Consider the following 18,362-nt stretch of genomic DNA (forward strand, 5'->3'; position numbering starts at 1 on the left):
TCCAAATTCCTTACTTTGTTATTTAACACCATCCGTAATATGGCCCCTATCCATCCACACAATCTTATTTGTTACCACTTTCCTAAAGGAAAGAATCTAACCAGGCTGGCCTACTTAGGTTTTACTCATGCTGTCACCCGTACCTAATGTCCTCTCTAGGTGCTCTCTTTTTACTAAAAATTTACTTTTCCATAACAAATATCTATTTGTTCAATGGTTTGTTAGCAGACTAGTATTTACTCCAATTTTAATGACAATACATTTTCCTTTCAGTAAATTCTCTCTTCTCCTTTCAACACAGTGCTCTAGGACCATTAATCAAGATGTCCTTCCCTTCCTTATCCAAGTAATCAGCCTGGGACCCTAACAAGACCAACCAGATTCTACCCCCTGGAAAATGGAATCTTGAGCATAATGTCAACAGACTAGAGATGGTTGGAACTCACTTATTCCAGTAGAGGTAGCCTGAGAGACCACTGAGCATTTCTCACTTAGATCTCTAGAGTTACTGTGTCCCCTGACTTTTCCTGAATCCCAGTTTCTATACCTTCTATTGATTCTGTGAGCACTCCCCTACCTTCCAGAAAAAAATTTTATTGCAGAGGTGATTTCTATTGCTTGCAAACAAAATCCCTAATTGTCATCGTTTAAAGGCCCGACTCAAGCCCCTCCAGCCACACTAAGTCCTTGCCAAGCACCTTAGTTCGCAGTGATCTTTCCCTCAGGAAGCATCTGTAGACTGTAATTAGCATCTGTTCTACTCCTTTGGCATGTCTCAGTCAGTCAGCAAGAGTTCACTGAGCATTAACTATGAAGCTGGTTCTGTGCTATCACATACTTTAAGAAAATCCGTTAACTTTTATAATAATGCTTAATTTTACAAGCAGGCTGTAGGTTCTTCAACGTCTGTAACTGTCTCAAACATAAACATTTCTTCCTTTGGTGCCTGGCGTGACCAGAAAACACATATTCTTACTGACATATCCTGCCTCTTCCATCAAAGGGAACACCAGTACAATATTAGGACTGCAGGTACTAAGTGAATTAGTCAACAGAAATAACTTGAAACATGAAATATATATCTGAAAAACTTGTCACATCCCTACTTGGTTGCTCACTGGGTAGTTCAGTGCCAAAATTCATCAGTTAGCAGGCTAATTTACAGAAGTTGCAAATGTAATTTCACCTTCTAGTATCTCATACAACCACTTTCCTGAATCACTCCGAAACACTCCCAGGACGTGGGCCAGGCCGTCCCTACAAGCAGCCGTCTGTGTCATTCAGGCGCACTGCTACCTACAGCACAGGTAACCTAAGAAGCAGGCAGTACAGTGCATTTATTTAACTTGCAACTCTACATCCTTTTTTTTTTAAATTTTTTAAAGATTTACTAATTTATTGGAAAGAGAGAAAGAGAAACTATGTGTGCCCGCACAGAAGCATGGGAGGAGGGGCAGAGGGAGAGGGGGAAGCAGGCTCCCCGCAGAGCAGGGAACCTATGCGGGACTCCATCGCAGGACCCTGGGATCATGACCAGAGGCGAAGGCAGATGCTTAACCGACTGAGCCACCCAGGCGCCCCTCTACATCCTATCTTAACTCTCACCAGGGGTAGGGGTGAGGGACTGAGAATTAACATGAGCTTCCGTATTTGCCTTAACAGAAACGCCCAGATAACTACCAGGAAGCATCACAGGACTCCTGGCTGTTACTCTATCCGTGGGGCAGCCATGGATGTATTCATGCCGGGAGGAAAACGGGTCAGAACATACTGAAAAGTGAGAGGGAGAAGAAAGAAAAGGAAGCATGTACCTTCTTTTCCAGTCGATCAATTAATTTCTGGAGTCTATTGATCTGGGTCATCCACTGGTTATCTTCTTCTAACAAGCCTTGAGGGGAAAACCATAAGGACAATGTATTAAACAGAGGGAATGTTTGGGCATTTCAGAACTTTTCTTTGACCTGCAAGGAAGCACACAGTGTCACTGACTAGTCACCACCTTCTTAAGAACTGCATTCACATGAGTGCTTTCTGAGTTACTGTGTTCCACAGATCCGCGTGCCCCCGTGGGTTCATTTTTGAAAGTCTGTGCCTTTGACGTCATTGCCTGCACTGGCCTTTGATCATCAAGGAACAGATCCTGCTGAGCCATTTTTACCAATCCATGAGATGGCTGGTTTTTCTTTTGAAAAAACAGAAAGCATCCATCAATAATTCTAAGCTGACCTCCGTGACAGTGGCAGGAGCCAGGAAAGGAAGTAAGATATCTGACCACAGCAAGGTAGCTGGTGTCTCCTTTCCTAGGGCCTAACCAGAATAAGCATGGGCGCTGTGGTCATGGCATAGCAGTTAGGAGTGCAGGATCTGGAAGCTGATCTTGTTCAGATGACTGGACTCCTCTGACCTCAGCTTTCTGATTTTTAAAATGGCAAGAGTATCAGTGGCCACACAGTTATTGTGAGGATTCAATCAAAATATATACATGTGTATATACACACACACGCACACATATATACATGCACACACGTGACAGATGTGCAGATGTACATCTGTGTGAACATACACACAAACACACGTCTGTATCTAGCACCAAGTCCTCCTGCTAATATTGTTGCTGTAATGACCTTTTTAATTAAAAAACTTTTTAAAGTCTTTTTTATTTTATTCTTGCTTTTTCAAGTAAGCTCTATACCCAGTGTGGGGCTTGAACTCATGACCTGGAGATTATTCAAGGGTGCAAAGGGAAGAGTTGTGGTCTGAGCCCCTGCATAGACATCCTGGCCTTCTTGTGGGTCCTTATGGCAGCTTGGCTCAATGATTTCATAGGCATTTGCTGAAATATTATTCAATATTTCTCGATGGGAGGATGTGATTGAATTCAAACTGTAAAACCTTGTTTTAGCTTTGAATGTTTGGAAGAGAGACCAAATTATAAAGAGGTTGTACTTTACATTAGAATGTACTTCTTGCTCTCTCTGCATTCTTGGTTGAAACTCCTTGCAAAGCCCATCATGTAAATTAGGAGGCGAAACTAAGCAGGAGCACAGTCACATAGAAGTGGATATAAGAAAAAAAAATCAGAATAAGGGTGCTTTATAACAGAAAACATTGTAACTGTATGAACAAAATTTATGTTTACTTTTTAACTTACAAATCAGTCAACACCATTTCCATCCTGGCTTGTTCCTAGAAGAATGTGAGGTGGCTGACACATCAAAGTTCCTTAGAAGGATGTTTTGGGTTTTGCTCTGTTTTCTAAAGGGCTAAAGCACGAAGAACAATCTATATTTTGACCTGGGAGCCTAGCATTGTCATTTCCTAACAACACACAGTAGGCTGTGTTAGTGGTCACGATCTTCCCCTTTCTTCCTGGGACAGAATTCTCTGCCTACAGTCATTGCCTCTCCACCTCGCAGCACCTCCTACCACGACAGGTGGAGTAGATGTCCCTCCCCACTGCTACTGGGTTCGGCGTGGGACTCATTTGGCCACTGGAGAGTTAGCAGGTAAGATGCACACAGTGGTTTCAAGTGAGCTGTGTGACGTGGCCTGGCTGTTTGTGCTTCTGACACCCACCAAGAGAAGAAACTCCTCTCCAAGGAGACACTAATCCCAGCAGGCTACACAAGAAGCGAAGCTGAACTCTACTTTCACCGGGGGAGCACACATCCAGCTGAGGTCACCCAAATCACCATCAACCACAGACCCATGAGCGAAAAAAGACAAGTATTTGCAGTGGTAATCACTGAGCTTTTGTGGTTGTCTCGCTGTAAAAATGGTCTAATAAACCAGATGACCTTGGACAAATTGCTTCCCTTCTGGGGAAATAAAGATACTAACATCTATCTTATAAGGTATTAGAATGAAAAAAGACAGTGTTCAAGAAGGCACTTTGAAACCTTTCAAGTACAGTCTGTGTAAATATATAGTTAGTACTTTGGTTTACTAAAATAATAGATATTTAAAGATTAATTTGTGTCAAAACAATATGTTCAAGTGATGTATATATATATATGCACACTCAATACATATACACATATGCATGCATACATATGCTTTATGGAAATTACCAATGCTTTGCAACATGAATTTGTGTACTTCAAATGGATTACTGAAGTAATTATTAAAATAGCACAATTAAAATAACCTATAATATTAAGGTTTTAGGCCAATAAATGTCATAATATATTTCATGCTTCAAAAATGCCAGTTATAACTTTAATCCCATCATGAAAGGAAATAAAGATCCTTTCCTGAGATGGACTTTACATGTGTTTAGGCAGGCTTTAGGGAATCTCGAACAAATTAGGGTACAAACTAAAGGGTGCCTCTTTTCTTGATGGGGACTTCTACAAGTCTCCAGTCCTCGTGCAGAAGGTGACTGAGATGCTTTCTGTCCTACCCATCGTTCCTCTGTGCACTGCTGGATGCTGCTGTGGGATTCTGCTGGAAACAACGGGGAGGATCATCACCCTGTTCTTAATACTGTAGGCTCTTCGCCACGTGGTTTCAAACTTATCTGGTATAGGAAAACCATTCCATTACTACTGCTGTTTTACTTGTTTAAAACATATGAAACAACTTGTTTAAAAAATATGTCAACGTGAAAATACAAACTGAGTCAGTTTGGAAGGAGAAAAATGACAAAGTTTCATTACCTGGACCGCAGGCACTAAACTGAGGGCTTTTAGGGGAGAAGCTGTTGTGTCTCTGGACTCGGCGACTTGATCGCTTTCCAGGCCACTGAATCAACAGGACTTCCGGCTTGGTCGGCCCTTGCCTTGAACAAGAGAGACAACATTTAACCACGGCGTCTTTCTTGCCTGGAGAAACAGATCTTCAACCATCGGTCACAAAGATTTTCTGGTGTAGTGAAATGAAAAGTTAGGAGAATTGCTGCTTACCAACATGCTCTAAAGACCCAGAAGACTTGGTTTTATAAATGTATAAATGTGAATCTAAAGGAGAAACTGTGAGTTGTCTATATTCTTTCAAAGTTTGAGTAAAAATTGTATATTAATTTGTGACTTAAGAAAAACATCTCACCTATCTTGACCAAACCATCAGTGGAAAAAATGTTTTTGTGTGTGCTGATGTATTTAGTTTGAGAACACCTATAGTGTTCAGTCAGTTTTAAGTTTTTTAAATCAAGGCTATGTATCCATATAATTTTAAAAATCAAATAATTCTACAAAGCTTATTTTAACAAATAGGAGCTCCTACTCCCCCACCTCCATATCATGCCCCATTCCCCTTTCAACAAGTGTTCAGGGAATGCTTTCAACAAGTGTTAATTTGAGTATTTATCCTCATGTCTGTATATAATATGCTTCAATTGCTATCATTTTATTCTTCAGTTTTAAAATGTATCTATTAACTTCCCACTATGAAAAGCTCAGGTCAAGAGTATATACAAGGAAATATTATAAGGAACTTATAGAAAAACTATTCGAAAGAATGGATTCAACTTGGGAAGCAATTCTTTGGTCTTTCCCTATTCTTCTATCCTGGTTGGAATACACACATGATAGCTGGAATTCCAGCAACCATCTTGCACCACGAGGCAAACATGAGGACGTACTTAATATGTGAAAAAGGCAGGAGGTCTATGATAAATCTGTAGAGCTGTCTGTCAGGTGCTTAGGCTGCCACCACCAAGCTCTTTTTTTTTTTTTTTTTAAGATGTATTTATTTATTTATTTGACAGAGAGAGGGAGAGAGATCACAAGTAGGCAGAGAGGCAGGCAGAGAGAGAGGGAGGGAAGCAGGCTCCCTGCTGAGCAGAGAGCCCAATGTGGGCCTCGATCCCAGGACCCTGAGATCATGACCTGAGCCAAAGGCAGAGGCTTAAACCACTGAGCCAGCCAGGAGTCCCCACCAAGCTCTTTCATAAGATGTAATAAACCCTTTTGTGTTTAAGTCACTTTTTCCTACATACAGCCAATTCTAATACTAATTCAATCATCCAAAATCTTCCTTTACTATCATTAAGGGAAAATTTCTTTAGCCTCTCTCTAATGCTGATTCTCCCCAAATACCCTTTTAAGCAGCATGAGCGGCAATTTTTTTTTTTTTTAGATAAATGAATGAACTTAATAGCTTTTTATTTTTTTACACTGGTTCTCTCTTTTTAAGTTATGTTCAATTATCTAGCATATAGTACATCATTAGATTTTGATACAGTGTTCAAAATTTTGAAATACTGCATATTAAAAAGGTACTCTGGGGACACCTTGGTGCTCAGTCAGTTAAGCATCTTCCTTTGGCTCAGGTCCTGATCTCAGGGTCCTGGGATCGAGTCTCGCTTCGGACTCCTTGATCAGCGGGGAGCCTGCTTCTCCCTCTGCCTGCTTCTCCCCCTGTTTGTGCTCTTTTTCTCTGACAAATAAATAAAACCTTTAAAAAAAGATATACTATTATTTTATTCTACTTTATTGGTGGTTTTATGGGGTAAAGAGCTTTACTTTTTTAAATACCTGTATGATTAATGTACAGTGGTATACTATTTTCAGGGGTATAATAAATATAATGATTCAATAATTCTATGCAGTACTCAGTACTCATCATCCTAAGTTTACTGTTAATCTCCTTCACCTATTTCACCTATCCCCCCACTCACTTCCCCTCTGGTAACCATCAGTTTTGTTCTCTATAGTTAAGAGTACGTGATTTGGGGGCACCTGGATGGCTCAGTCAGTTAAGGGACAGCCTTCAGCTCAGGTCATGATCTCAGGGTTCTGGAATTGAGCCCCACATGGGGCTCCCTGCTCAGCAGGGAGCCTGCTTCTCCCTCACCTCCCCACTTGTGCTCTATCTCTTTCTCAAATAAATAAAACCTTAAAAAAAAAAGAGTGTAATTTGTCTTTTTTATTTTTTAAATTCCACATGAGTGAACTCATATGGCATTTGTCTTTCTCTTACTGACATTTCACTCAGCATTATGCTTTCCAGATCCACCTTGCTGCAAAGGGCAAGATTTCATTCTTCTTTATGGATGAATAATATTCCACTGTATGTATATGAGTATATATATATGTGTGTGTGTGTACACTTCTTTATCCACTCATCTATCCATGGATACTTGGGTTTCATATTTTGGCTATTATAATACTGCAATAATCACAGGGGTGCATATATCTTCTCAAATTAGTGTTTTCATATCCCTTGGTTAAATACCCAGGAGTGGAATTACTGCATCTTATGGTAATTCCATTTTTAATTTTTTGAGGAACCTTCATACTGGTTTCCACAGTGACTGCAGCAGTTTGCATTTCCACCAACAGTGCATGAGGGTTTCTTTTCCTCCACATTCTCGCCAATGCTTATTTCTTGTGTTTTTTGATTTTAGTCATGACAGGAGTGAGGTGATATCTCAGTCTAATTCTGATTTTCATTTCACTGATGGTTAGTGAGTTGACCATCTTTTCATGTGTCTGTTGGCCACCTATATGCCTTCTTTGGAGGAACATCTGTTCTTATCTTTTGCCCATTTTTTTTTAAGATTTTATTTTTATTTATTTGACAGAGATCACAAGTAGGCAGAGAGGCAGGCAGAGAGAGAGGAGGAAGCAGGCCCCCTGCTGAGCAGAGAGCCTGATGCAGGGCTTGATCCCATGACCCTGGGATCATGACCTGAGCTGAAGGCAGAGGCTTTAACCCACTGAGCCACCCAGGCGCCCCTTCTGCCCATTTTTAATTGGATTATTTATTCTTTTGGTGTTGAGTTTTATGCATTCTATATATTCTTTATATATTTTGGATATTAACCCTTTGTCAAATATATTACTTGCAAATATCTCCTCCCAATCAGTAGGTTGTCATTTTGTTTCTTTGATTAATCCCTTTGCTGTGCAGAAGCTTATAATCTCACTTGATTATGGTGAATGATTTTTTTTAACTATATTGGTGGATTCAATTTGTTAATGTGTTGTTGAGGAATTTTGCATCTGTGTTCTTCAGAGATATTGGCTTATAGTTCTTTTTTATTCTCTTTCATTGTAGTGTCATTGTCTGGTTTTGATATCAGGGTAATGCTGGCATCACAGAATGAATTTCTCTACTATTTTTTGGAATAGTTTGAGAATAGGTATTAATAATTCTTTAAATGTTTGGTAAAATTTACATGTGAAGCCATCTGGTCTTGGACTTTTGTTTTTGGGAGCGTTTTTAATTATTGATTCAATTTCATTGCTGGTAATTGGTCTGTCAAATTTTCCATTTCCTTCTGATTCAGTTTTGGGAGGTTATATGTTTCTAGGAATTTATCCATTTCTTCTAGATTGCACAATTTGTAGCCATATAATTTTTCATAATATTCTCTAATAATCCATGATGTTGGATTGATATTTCTCCTTTTTCATTTCTGATTTTGAGTCTTATATTTATAAGTCTGCCTAAAAGCTTATTAATTTTGTTAATCTTTTCAAAGAACCAACTCCCGGCATCATTGGTCTTTTTGGTTTTGTTTTTAGTTTCTATTTCATTTATTTCTGCTCTAATCTTTATTATTTCTTTCCTTCTACTGGTTTAGAGTTTTATTTATTCTTCCTTTTCTAGCTCCTTTAGTTGTAAGGTTGGTTTATTTGAGATTTTTCTGGCTTCTTGAGGTAGACTCAGCGGGGAGTCTGCTTCTCCCTCTGACCCTCCCCCCTCCTCTCATGCTCTCTCTCTCACTCTCTCTCAAATATATAAGATCTTAAAAAAAAAAAGTTCTATGTCTTAATTAAGCCCCAATGACTGTTAAAAACTTACAAAATTAAGCCCCTCTGGTTTTCAAATCCAAATGTTATAGGGGTTCATCTTCCCTATGTGAATCCCTTGTGTCTGGGGGCATCTATGGGGGTCTGCTCTTTTCCCTTCTCCATGTTTGCAGTGTCCATCCCTCCCAGAGACAGTCTTGTGGGTCTGTTTGGCTTGTGCCTACATCTCCACCCTTCCTACCATTTTCAATGTGGCCTCTTCCTACATTTAGATGTTGAGAGTCTGTTCTGCTGATCTTCTGGTCATTTTCTGGGTTATTTACATCGATGTGGGTGTTATTTAGGTGTATCCATAGGACAGTGTGAGCCTAGGATCCTCCTACTGTGTCATCTTCTCCAGAAGTCAGAGTAGAGAGATTTAGGTTGCAAATCATGTTCTCTCCAAATTTTAAAAAGGCTGTTTGATTGCATTCTAGTTTCCAGTGTAATTATTGAAAAAATCTAGTGTTTTCTTTGTTCTTTGTATTTGAAATGGTTTTTCTGTCTAGAAGATTTTAGACACTTCTTTTTGTCTTTGGTATTCTGAAATTTCAAAATGCCATGCCTTGGTGTCAGATTTTATGATTTATTGTAATGGGCTCTTGGTCTGTTCTATCAACCTGGAAACTCAGGTCCTTGTTCTGATAATTATTTCTTAGAAAATTTCTTTTTTTCCTCTTTTTGGAATTACTACTTTTCAAATATTGGCCCTTTTGGACTATCCTATAATTTATTTTTTTTCTTTCCTATTTTTCACCTCTGTGGAAACGTCATCATACTTTTATCTCCAAATCTTGCTCACAGGTTATTTCTGCAACCATAATTTCCAAGAGCTCTTTATGTGCTTTGAATATTATTATTTTTAAAATAGCATCCTGTCCTTAACTCATAAATGCAATATTTTCTCTCCTTTTTCGGGGTACTGATTTTTTTTTTCTTTTTTGGAAGCTTTCTTCTGCTCTCTGGATTAAATTTGTTTCTCCTAAGTTTCTTTTCTTGTGTTTGACATGTTCTCTTGGTTGTCCTTGCCTATTTCAGAGGAAGGAAACAGGGATAATTGGAGTGTGTGTGTGTGTGTGTGTGTGTGTGTGTGGCAGGGGGGCTGAAGAGATTGCCAACTTGTAGGCCCCACTGTAGGGTGGCCTGACTTGGCCTATTCATTAGGGGACACCAACTCTTGGTACTTAGTCTTTCTCTTGGGCTGATGAGATCCCACAGAGAAGTGAGAGAAGAATCTCCCAACTAGAGTGTGTAAGTCCAGCTGTCAGAGCTTTGAGAGTACAGCATGCTGAGTGACTTTCAAAATCTCACTGTTCAGTATGGAGACTTTCACTTAATGCCTGTGTTTTAGTATCGTGTCCTGACTGCTACCGTGCAAGCTGTATATCTGTTCTCCTTCTCCAGAAAGCACTCTAGGCTTCCTCAAAGACTGAGGAGGGACATTTACCCAGTGTTAGATGGAGCTTTCAGCACTATGTTAGCCCCACCTTCACCCCCACTGTGCATGGGGAAACCAATTCATAAGCCTGAGGTTCGTGACACCAATTACGTTGCATCTTGGCTTCGGACATTGTCTGTATTTTGTCCTTCTCAGAGCTCCAACATCAGTCACTACTACCTTCATTTTCTTTCCATATTCCAAGCTCCCTTTGGTTCATCTATCCTTATCTTTGCACCTTTAAGACTTTAAGACAACCTTTGTTGTCCAGGCTCTGTTAATGCCTTCTTTGAAAGTTTTAGGGAGGAAGGAAAAGAAATCATATGTTTACTCTCCAATCTTTAACCAGACCACCCTATGAATTCTACTTTGACATTTAAAAAAGATCAACTTTCTTGCAGCTCTAGCGGTCAGAAGGACAGCTGACTAGAACAGTTCTCCTTTACGTTCAAGCTAAGGGAATGTAGACTAAAGTTTTATAATCACCTGCAAGCAAAATTAAAGCCTTCTCTTACTTGTATAATAGACAACCGTCAAAAGGAGAAAAATAACTTCTAAACCTAGAAGGAATTAGTCATTTCTCTGGATAAAGAAGAACTTTGGAAAATAGAGTAAAAATTTCAGATTCCTTTATAAAAAGAAATTCACATATAATTAAACTGTGTTCCCAGAATTTTGGTTTGTGAAGAAAAGAGGCTTATGTAAGAGGACAGGGGCCTCTCGAGGGAAGCTCCAGTGTAACGTGATGATTATTCTTGTCATTGGCTATTAGATACTTTCAGAAGACATGAAATTAAAGTGGCTCTCATTTAGCCAGTATGCCAGGACAGATACAAAGACTGTTGTAGAACACCATCTGAAAAATATCACCACTGTGGCATTCTAGCTGTATGCATCCCTTCTCTCTGAAATTGCCATTTTCACATGAATAGACACAGACAGTCTGCCCAAAACTGCATGAGTAACTTATTACTGCAGGATGAATGATACTCTGCGATTCCTCCCTGGGGTTGATAGCTAGAATCGATGACTTCTCAAAATTTGCTATATTCCAATGAAGTTTTGTATCCTGAGGTTTCAAAAATATTAAGCCCCAAAGTAATACTGATGCTTAAGGGGAAACAAATTATTATAACCCTGGGATTTTTAAGGCTATCTGCAGGTTGCAATTGTTGACTATGCAGGACATCATGGAATCTTCCTTTACAAAAAAAAATGGGTGAGTTTTGGGGTACATTGATTTGACCTCTTCTCTCTGACCTTGTTCTAACTCATCTCAAATCTTTACTATATACTGTTATGAGACTAAAACTTGTTTTCATTCCATTTTCATTCCATTTCTCCTTTATTTACAACCATCAAGACAATCTCTGATCATATGAAATCGAAATGCATGTGTCTAGCTTTTAGACTTGCTAACCTCAGCTGCCAGATGGGTTGTTCTCACCGTCCCAGGTCCTCATCCATCGCTGTTCTATATAGCCCCCTTTCCCTGGGATTCCCTTTCATTCAGTTTCATATATTTAACATGTAGTTGTGCCAGGTACAGGGAAACAAGGAAAAGCCCCTTTCATTTAGAAACTCAAAGTCTCGGGGTACCTGGGTGGTTCGGTGGGTTAAAGCCTCTGCCTTCGGCTCAGGTCATGAGCTCAAGGACTGAGTTTATAGGTAAGTCTAAGTAGACGGTACTGAGGAAGTTCACAGTGTTGGAGTGGGTGGTATAAAGTCCTAGTCTGAGAGCAGTGTTGTCCAAGCAGTAACCAAACAAATGAGGAAGAGCCAGCCAGAAGGAAGAAGATGGGTACTATGGCGTGGGTGAGGAAACCCCATCCTTCCAGGGAGAATATCCTCTACCTTTAAATCTACCCTAAAGATCCCATTCGAGTCTTATCTCCTCTGAGGCTTATTTACTGGTCTCTTGTCTAATACCATGGGAAAAGGACAGCCATCTTTCCTGTCCTGTTTTTTTTCTCCACTGGCGAGGGCCCCTGGGACTCTCCTAATTTTGGTTTCTTGTGGCCACCTGATTGCTAGATGGAGTAGGGAGAGGAGACCCAGTACTTTTAAGCATGAGCCCAATTCCCACTCTTCAGGCAGGGTCACTAGACACTTCAAGTTGGATCTATGGGTACCAACCCCTAGAAGAAACTAGCTTTTTATTTATTTTTTAATGAAAACCTCCCTGAGAAGAGTATCATAGATTTGGGGTAAGATCTGGGCATCCCTGGGTACCTTAGTCAAAGACCATAAGTTACATCAGACCCGTAATAGTTCTCATTCCTCCAAGCTCTGTTTGAGCTGGAAGCCTAGAAATAAAATACTCATTAGACCTCTAGTGTCTTCCACTTTCATCAAGTTCTGCATTATCACAGGCCTTCTCATCAAACACAGCTGCTGTGCAGCTGTCGGTAGTTTTCACAGGAGGCCAAGGCTAGCCTGTGGCCTGACACGGACAGCAGCTATCTGTCATATATTCACTATATGGCGGTGAATGCAGAACTCAAGCTTGCAGGAGATGACTACAGAAAAAACGCAAAGTGCAGGTGAGGAAGGAAGCACAGTGCTTTTACAGGCCTCCTCTCAGGTGACAAATAATTGATTCTGAAAAGGGAGAATCCACGTCACATCAAGAAAATCTAAACAAAACAGAGAAATCAACCGCATTTTCCTATGCAAAACACAAAATCAATTTCATTGTGTCTCAAGATGTTTAGTTATCTTCTGCTCAAACTTGAGGCAAAGGGTTGTTGCTTTTCTAAAGCTATCTGTTATGCCTGCCATTTGATATGGAATCACTCAAGGCACTGAAAATAAGTTTATAATGTAAAAATGTGGCCCAGATCCATGGGCCCAGAGAGCAGACCCATGTTCATCAGCTGCACGAGCTCATTAGATTTGAGATTAGAGGCTTTTTTTGTTAGAATTTGCTGGTGATCACTCATTTTGACGTTGTAAACACATGTTTGAAAATTCCGCTGTTTTTCTGAGATGTCCTAATAATTATGTATCCTGCCCTGATAATAGACTGCCCTACTGAGCAGTCTATTATCAGCCTGTTCAAAAAAGTTCCTGTGCGGTTCTAATTTAAAATGCAAAAGTTAGATGGTCATATGTGTAGGTTTGAAGTAACACATGCAAAATATGTTGCATAAGCCAGAGTTTTGCCAAGCCCTTCTCTAGCTTGCAAGGTGTAAACAATGGCAACTCAAGAAAGTACCAACTGCTCGTTAGAATAATTCTGATGTCTGCTTTACACAGTTCTAATTCAGGTTCCTCTTTAGCATTAACATCCTTATTTACATAGCCCTTATAATAGCATTACTTACCCTCTCAGTGATATTAATTGGTGGTCTTGAATTTTGAAATCTTTCCCTAACATTCACTTTTTATTTCCTTAAATAAATAGGCTGATTCTATGCCCAAGTCTCCAGGTACATCCCCGTTCACTTAGCCTCTAAGTCTCTACCATTTCCACATTTTCACATAATACTCACTTGCAAGATGAGCCCAAATATTGCCAGGAAATGCCATGAATTTGTCTTTCTTCTCTCTATCTGCAGTCTTTTACTCTTCCTAAATACTTTGCACCTTATTTCCCCTTCTGTACGATATGTATTACTTCGCATCTTACATCATGGTTTTACTCTTCATGTCTTAGTAGACTTTAGTCAGCTGAAGAGTCAGGACTATGTAAAATGTATCTGTATTTTAAAGTCTTCTCCATCTACTAAATTTGCAATTTAAATTTGAATAAATGATGGGCAGTAAAAATAGAATGGCTGCTTTTAGAGGCAAATACAAGGCGAGCACCTAAAGGAGGTTCCTGTTATTCTCTTTAAACTTATTAATTCTCATTTTTAGTTTTCACTAGCTTAATCGTGATGCCCCTCAACTGTTCTTTCACCATCACTAAAGAGATATATGAAAATATTTAACTTGCCTTTCTTGACGGGTTTGTTCCTCAGTAGTTTCCATGGCACATTCCAGAGAATTCTGGAGAGACTGCAGCTGATTCAAGGTCTCCTTCAATAAAAATCGAGTTACAAATTGTTCCAAATTTGAGGCCTCTTGGTAGTCCTAAGGATGAGAGCAAAGGCAATTAGAAGTATGGTAAGGAAGAATATCCAGAAATGGTTTTCCCCCACGTACCCTTCAATTTCAGATTAATCTTCGAGGAGAAATCAGGGACAGAAGACATGTTGACCATGGAGATGGGGGCAGTGCTCTTCCCGCCCACCAGAAGTTGAATATCAGAGCTGCAGAGCTAACAGGAATATCTAGCTCATCTCCCAGTGCACCTGCCTCAGTATTAGGAAAAAGGAAAAAAACCCACTGGAATTATGGAACAGACATTGGTAGAAAAGGAAAAGAATATTATCTGGTGAAGAAGGTTGGTAAGTGATTAACTCAGAGTCTGTTCTGTGCTTCATTTAAGTAATGACGATGCCACTGTTCACTTTTTCTGTTATCAACTAAATGTAGTCACGTTTCAGCAATTGGCTTAGTTCCTTCTTGATGTATTTATTATGCCTGCTCTGTATTATACTGAAGCCAAAGGAAATTATGTGTAGTTATCCCCCAATTCAGAAAACGTTAAGCACAGAATATTTAAACAGTTTACTAAATCTGCTTCAGTCCCTCCCTCAGGAACTTACCTGAGCTTCATTCGCATCAGACTCAGCCACAAAAGCACCACGGCTTCAAACAGCCCCAAGTCTACCAGTGATCATCACAAACACCATAGCTATACTTGCCAAGGTTAGTCTAGGAGACAGGTGGGCTGTGCATGGTGCTATGCTGTTCTTGTCTTCTACAGTCTCAGAGAGAACCAAGAAAGAAAAGAAAAGCAGGCTAGCATGGAAGAAGTGTCAGAGCACTCGTTCAGGTCATGAGACCAGCCAGCCAAACCTGATTTTCCAGAATATAGGGTGGAGATGATAAATACAAGTTCAGCTAAGAAACATATTGATCTAGCTCGTCCCTAAATGCTTTTTTTTCATGGATGAAAATATAAAACCAAAGGAATAACAGTGACAAGATAATGCTGGAGGTTATGATGTGCTGAGGAATCTCAGGTCACAGTTATAAACCCAGAAAACGAAGACGTAATTATTTAATCTTTCTGGGTCCTAGTTTTCTCATTTACAAATCAGACGATAACTCAGGCATACAGTCCAACTCAAAAATATACTGTGTTTCTACCAACCCTAAATTAGGACATAATGGATCGTGGCCTATTGACAGAAATCACTTTGGGATTTTTCTTCGGGTGCCCCAATCACCTAATGCCATAGAAATCCTCCTTTTGTTTCTACTTTGAAATCATGAAATGTTTCGATCATTAGTTTAAGTCCATTCTCATAGATGAACACAGGGAATTCTCTTATCTATCGCATCTAATGATCTGATTTAAACTTAAAGTTTTAATGCCTTGAAACTCCACCTAAGAAACTAACCACAAGCTGAAACGTTAGATGCTTAAAATAACCTAAGGATTTCTGTGAGTTAATTCAAGGTAAACATAACCAAATATTTAGTTTCATCAAATAGCTTGCTACTTAATAGCAATAAAAACTTCAAAAAATTATTCCTCAGTGTGTTTTTAAATTGAGGAAAGCTTTTCTTTTTCTTTAAGATTTTATTTATTTACTTGACAGAGAGAGATCACAAGTAGGCAGAGAGGCAGGCAGAGAGAGAGGGGGAAGCAGACTCCCTGCTGAGCAGAGGGCCCGATGCGAGGCTCGATCCTAGGACCCCGGGATCATGACCTGAGCCAAAGGCAGAGGCTTTAACCCACTGAGCCACCCAGGCACCCGAGGAAAGCTTTCTTTTGAAAAGAAAATGTGTGACAGAAAAAATGGTGTGCTTGATTTTTTTCCCCAGCCATTCGCATTTTGTGAAAGCATATTTTTAAAATAAAATTTATTAAAAAATAAAAATATAAAATGTGTTAAAATATCAAGACAACATATTAGTGTAGTCAGAGATGATGCTAATTACATTTGCATCTCGGTATACCCTGTGACTACAGAGAATGATAAAGTTTTATACCTATTTGTAGAGGGCCTGGAAAGTAAAGAAAGCATACATCCACCAAATATTCTCACATTAGCCTCACTCTTTTCTCAGTTAAATGTTAATTTGTCACGTCAGAACTAAAGAACTAATTGCTTATCATCGCAATTAGATTTTAGCTTCCTAGACTCAAAGGTCATGCCTTATATTTCTGTGTGTCTCATGGTGCCCATAACAGATGTGCACTCAATACTTGATTGCAGAGAAACTTCTAAGTCTAAAAATGTAACTGGCTTGACTATTGTGGTCTTAGATATCAAGATTTCGGTGATGCCAAAGTTCGATATTTAAGGACAGTTAAAATCCAACAATCGATGACTCCGTGGCGGCAAATTGTTCTTTCACCAAAACTTCTCTCTACTCTGACAGGACTTTGCTATGCTCGCTAGTGATTCTTCAGATAATATTAAAAGATGGCACAACCAACTAGTACGCTGGATAAAATCACTGATGCTTGGATGGACACTGAGAGGGGTGGCGGGTGGGATTAAGGTTTTGGGGCATTCAGTTTTTGGAGCAAATATGAAAATGGGCTGTTATGTGTTACTTCTTGATCCTAAGGAGAAAAAAAGAGCATGTTTTCTAATGTTCCTGTTCATCCTTCCAGACTCTGCTCACGGCACTGTCTCTGTAGTGCCTCTCCTTTTCTTGAGCCACCATTTTGCTTCATAGGATTAAGCACATATGTCTTTTCCCTTCTCTGTGCTTCCAGCCAGCGTGCAGAATTTATTATTGTATGTTGTAATCTGCTGTCTACTTGCCCATCTCCCTCATCCTAGGCCAACTCTTTTAAGATAGAAATATATCTTGTAATCATCTCTGCCTCCAGAAAGCCCAGAACAGAGCCTGGCTCCATAAACAGAGTAGCTGCCCCATAAATGCTTACAGGGTATGTGAGCTGCAGGTATGAGGAGGGGAAATTCAGGCACCAGAGGGCGCGTCTGAGCTCCAGAAACTGCTCTTGCCTTCCCCCAGACAGCAGCCTGCCTGTGCCCGAGCCCTTGCTGATGGCAGACACTGTTGTCCAGCTTGCCTGGTCATGTGGGCTCTGCAATAAATGGAAATAAAGCTTTGTTCTTAACAGACTGTTTGTCCTCATTTCATTTTCTGGAGCATTTGTTAGTCTTCTTCCCTTCCCTTAATCTGAATCCCAAGGTTTAGGACTGCAGACCCAGGTGGCATGAATCCAATCTTCCTTCCCTCCTTCCCTTCCCTCAGATGTGCAGCAGATGTTCCTTTGGAAGGCAGTGGCAAAAGAAGCAGATGGAAAATTAAATAGATAACAAGCTGGAAAATGTCAAAGCATGGCCCTTTCTATTCTCAACGAATGTGTTGGTTCTGCAGGTACAAAAAGGGATCTTTGCATGCTGAACTCCCCAAAACACATGTTCCTACAGCAAAATCTAGAATTTGAGAGACTGGCAGAAAGAACATCCACTGGTCTACTAAAGCAGTAAAAAACAAAACAAAACAAAACAACACAGTACCTGATATCCAGATTCTGCCACTTTTTTCAGAAACCGTTTAATCCTTTAATGTCCATTAAAAAGGGTATGGGCAAATGAACACTAATAATATATTCCTCAGATCCCAATAACGTTCATTCCTATCATTGATAATTGTCAGTTAAATTAATCTTTACGTGGAAATTGTTGACTAGCATTAATATTTCTGTTTGTGCCTTTGGGAAGCCCGAGTGTGAACATTTCGATCTGCCTATTTCTTTTGTATGGAGCTGGAACAGGGTGAGGATTCATTCGAGTAAAAACCCCAGCATTAGAAGCAGAGCTCTTGGAAAGTCAGGTTTCTTAGGACCCTGCCTGTGCATCATAACTGTCAGATCATTTCCCAAAAAGCAAGCTCCTGTCCATCTGTGTTATGGAAGAGTGGCGATCCCAGCTATTAAACCACTATGAATCATCTGAGTTAATTAGGAAAATCAGAGCATCAGTCTTCCCTGTTTGTATTTGCCCTACTTGAAAATTAATCAAGTCTGTGACATCCAGTCTCAGCGTCTTCTTGTTTATGAGCTCAGATGCAATCGCATTTAGTAGGGGGTACTGCTTCTGACCGCCGTTTGATCTAATCCCTGCAGCTTTCCCTTTTAGAAC

At 39.8% G+C, this 18,362-nt stretch overlaps 1 protein-coding gene across 1 annotated transcript in view; it reads right to left on the reverse strand.

Moving 5' to 3' along the window:
* NECAB1 (N-terminal EF-hand calcium binding protein 1) overlaps nucleotides 1-18,362 on the reverse strand; it is a 206,340-nt gene that overhangs the window by 39,806 nt on the left and 148,172 nt on the right. Inside the window, exons 6-8 of the mRNA XM_047728083.1 lie at nucleotides 14,117-14,253; nucleotides 4,659-4,780; nucleotides 1,812-1,888 (exon numbers count right to left, since the gene is read on the reverse strand). Coding sequence (XP_047584039.1) covers nucleotides 1,812-1,888; nucleotides 4,659-4,780; nucleotides 14,117-14,253 — 336 coding nt within the window. The remainder of the gene's footprint in view (nucleotides 1-1,811; nucleotides 1,889-4,658; nucleotides 4,781-14,116; nucleotides 14,254-18,362) is intronic.

This window comes from Lutra lutra, chromosome 4 (assembly GCF_902655055.1).
Source record: "Lutra lutra chromosome 4, mLutLut1.2, whole genome shotgun sequence".
Classification (NCBI taxonomy): domain Eukaryota; kingdom Metazoa; phylum Chordata; class Mammalia; order Carnivora; family Mustelidae; genus Lutra; species Lutra lutra.